This window comes from Limulus polyphemus, unplaced genomic scaffold, assembly GCF_000517525.1.
Source record: "Limulus polyphemus unplaced genomic scaffold, Limulus_polyphemus-2.1.2 Scaffold5748, whole genome shotgun sequence".
NCBI classification, from domain to species: domain Eukaryota; kingdom Metazoa; phylum Arthropoda; class Merostomata; order Xiphosura; family Limulidae; genus Limulus; species Limulus polyphemus.
The window spans coordinates 54,698-56,867 of record NW_013671358.1 but is presented as its reverse complement, the minus strand read 5'-3'; the positions used below and the strand labels follow the sequence as shown (position 1 = coordinate 56,867).

Sequence of the window (2,170 nt, the reverse complement as noted above, 5' to 3'; positions counted from 1 at the left end):
AACCTATATTTCACTAAATGTTTAGATAATTACATATATCCATTGCATATTTTTAGAAGACTCAAGCATAATATTTGTTTTCTATGCTCTAAGTACATTTTGTAGAATTTAAACAGCTTTTATGGAAAATGAAGGGTAAATCGTTATTATTGAAAATGGTTTGGACCATCTGTGTTTATATTTTTATACCACATAATCATATAGAATAATCAACAAAAAGCAGTCAGAATAATACCATGTGCATGTATTCAGTTCATAATGTTTGCATAATATAGGTTTGACTGTTTAATGACTTATTTGTTTGAGTTATTTATTTAATCAGTTACAAGTGTAACATAGTGCCTATGAATGGAATGCGTGGCAGGATGATTATCATAACTTATTTCTAAACAGTTTACTATGCATTTAGCAATTAGCATATACATTGTGGATATACACATATGGATCATGCAATGGAATAGAATACTGCTTTGAATATTTAATTGGGGATTTACTGACATCCATACACAAAATCGTTTTATGTATAAATATAATTGTACATATACAGTTATTCCTACATATCTTGTTTTGTACCTGATTCGATACATACGAATATAATTATTAACCACATCACTCGAAGAAAGCCATTTGCTGTCATTTTAATCTCGTTATCTGTTCACGATAAGGTGAGTTCTTTCCATCTATAGATCAATTTTTAAACTGTTATATGATTCAATATATGTAATATTACAATGAAATGCTAGACCTGCCAAATTTTAAACAAGGTTTATGATTCTCTCTATATTTTATATAAGTGAGCTATTTTAGAAGAGTGTAAACAATGTTTTCATATTCCTAAATTTGGCTGTGCTCTGTCCGTGTGTTTTTTCAATATTTATTACAATAGCGATTGAAAACACTCCAAGACCACACCAGAAAACATTATTGGCCAGACAATGTTAAGGAAAAGTGTGATGACTTATAGGTAACATGTAGGATACTAAATCACAATTAATAATTACCACTATGAATATTATAGAATTTTTTAACAATTTCCCAAGACCTAGAGTTCAAGTATATACCCACTATAAAGATTAATCCTACCGAGATATGTATTGGACCTAATAATTATTTTTATAGCTATGTGCACATATATTTGTTAAATTATCCACAACACAAAATGTTGCCAATATTTTCATCTAATTGTTAAGATAAATGGATTCTCCAAAGAAATGTAAAATTTCACAGACAGTTTTAACAGCATTTGTAAAGCCGGTAACATCAGTAAAACTGGTGTCATGTGCAGACTCAACATCCACTTCAGTAACGATGAGCCCACTAATATCAGTGCCATGTGCAAAAACAACATCCACTTCAGTAACAGTGAATCTGTCAGTATCAACACCACAATGTGCAGAATCAACATCCACTTCAGTAACAGTGAATCTTACAGTATCAACACCACGATGTGCAGAATTAACATCCACTTCAGTAACAGTGAATCTGTCAGTATCAACCTCACGATTTGCAGAATCAACATCCACTTCATTAATGGTGAATCCATTAGTCTCAACACCACAATGTGCAGAATCAACATCCACTTCAGTAATAGCAAACCTATCAGTATCAACACCACAATGTGCAGAATTAACATCCATTTCAGTAACAGTGAACCTGTCAGTATCAACATCACAATGTGCAGAATCAACATCCACTTCAGTAACAGTGAATCTGTCAGTATCAACACCACAATGTGCAGAATCAACATCCACTTCAGTAACGGTGAACCTGTCAGTATCAACATCACAATGTGCAGAATCAACATCCACTTAAGTATCAACAAACCTGTCAGTATCAACACCACAATGTGCAGAATCAACATTCTCTTCAGTAATGTTGAATTCGTCAGTATCAACACCACAATGTGCAGAATCAACATCCACTTCAGTAATAGCAAACCTATCAGTATCAACACCACAATGTGCAGAATTAACATCCATTTCAGTAACAGTGAACCTGTTAGTATCAAAATCACAATGTGCAGAATTAACATCCACTTCAGTAACAGTAAATCTGTCAGTATCAACACCACAATGTGCAGAATTAACATCCACTTCAGTAACAGTAAATCTGTCAGTATCAACACCACAATGTGCAGAATTAACATCCACTTCAGTAACAGTAAATCTGT

The 2,170-nt window shown here is 32.8% G+C and overlaps 1 protein-coding gene across 1 annotated transcript; it reads left to right on the top strand.

The window, feature by feature from the left end:
- Positions 1–1,194: 1,194 nt before the first annotated feature.
- LOC106472937 (serine-rich adhesin for platelets-like) lies at positions 1,195–1,896 on the top strand. The gene has a single exon (XM_022401471.1). The coding sequence runs from the start codon at positions 1,195–1,197 to the stop codon at positions 1,810–1,812; it is 618 nt and encodes a 205-aa protein (XP_022257179.1). The 3' UTR covers positions 1,813–1,896.
- Positions 1,897–2,170: the final 274 nt, after the last annotated feature.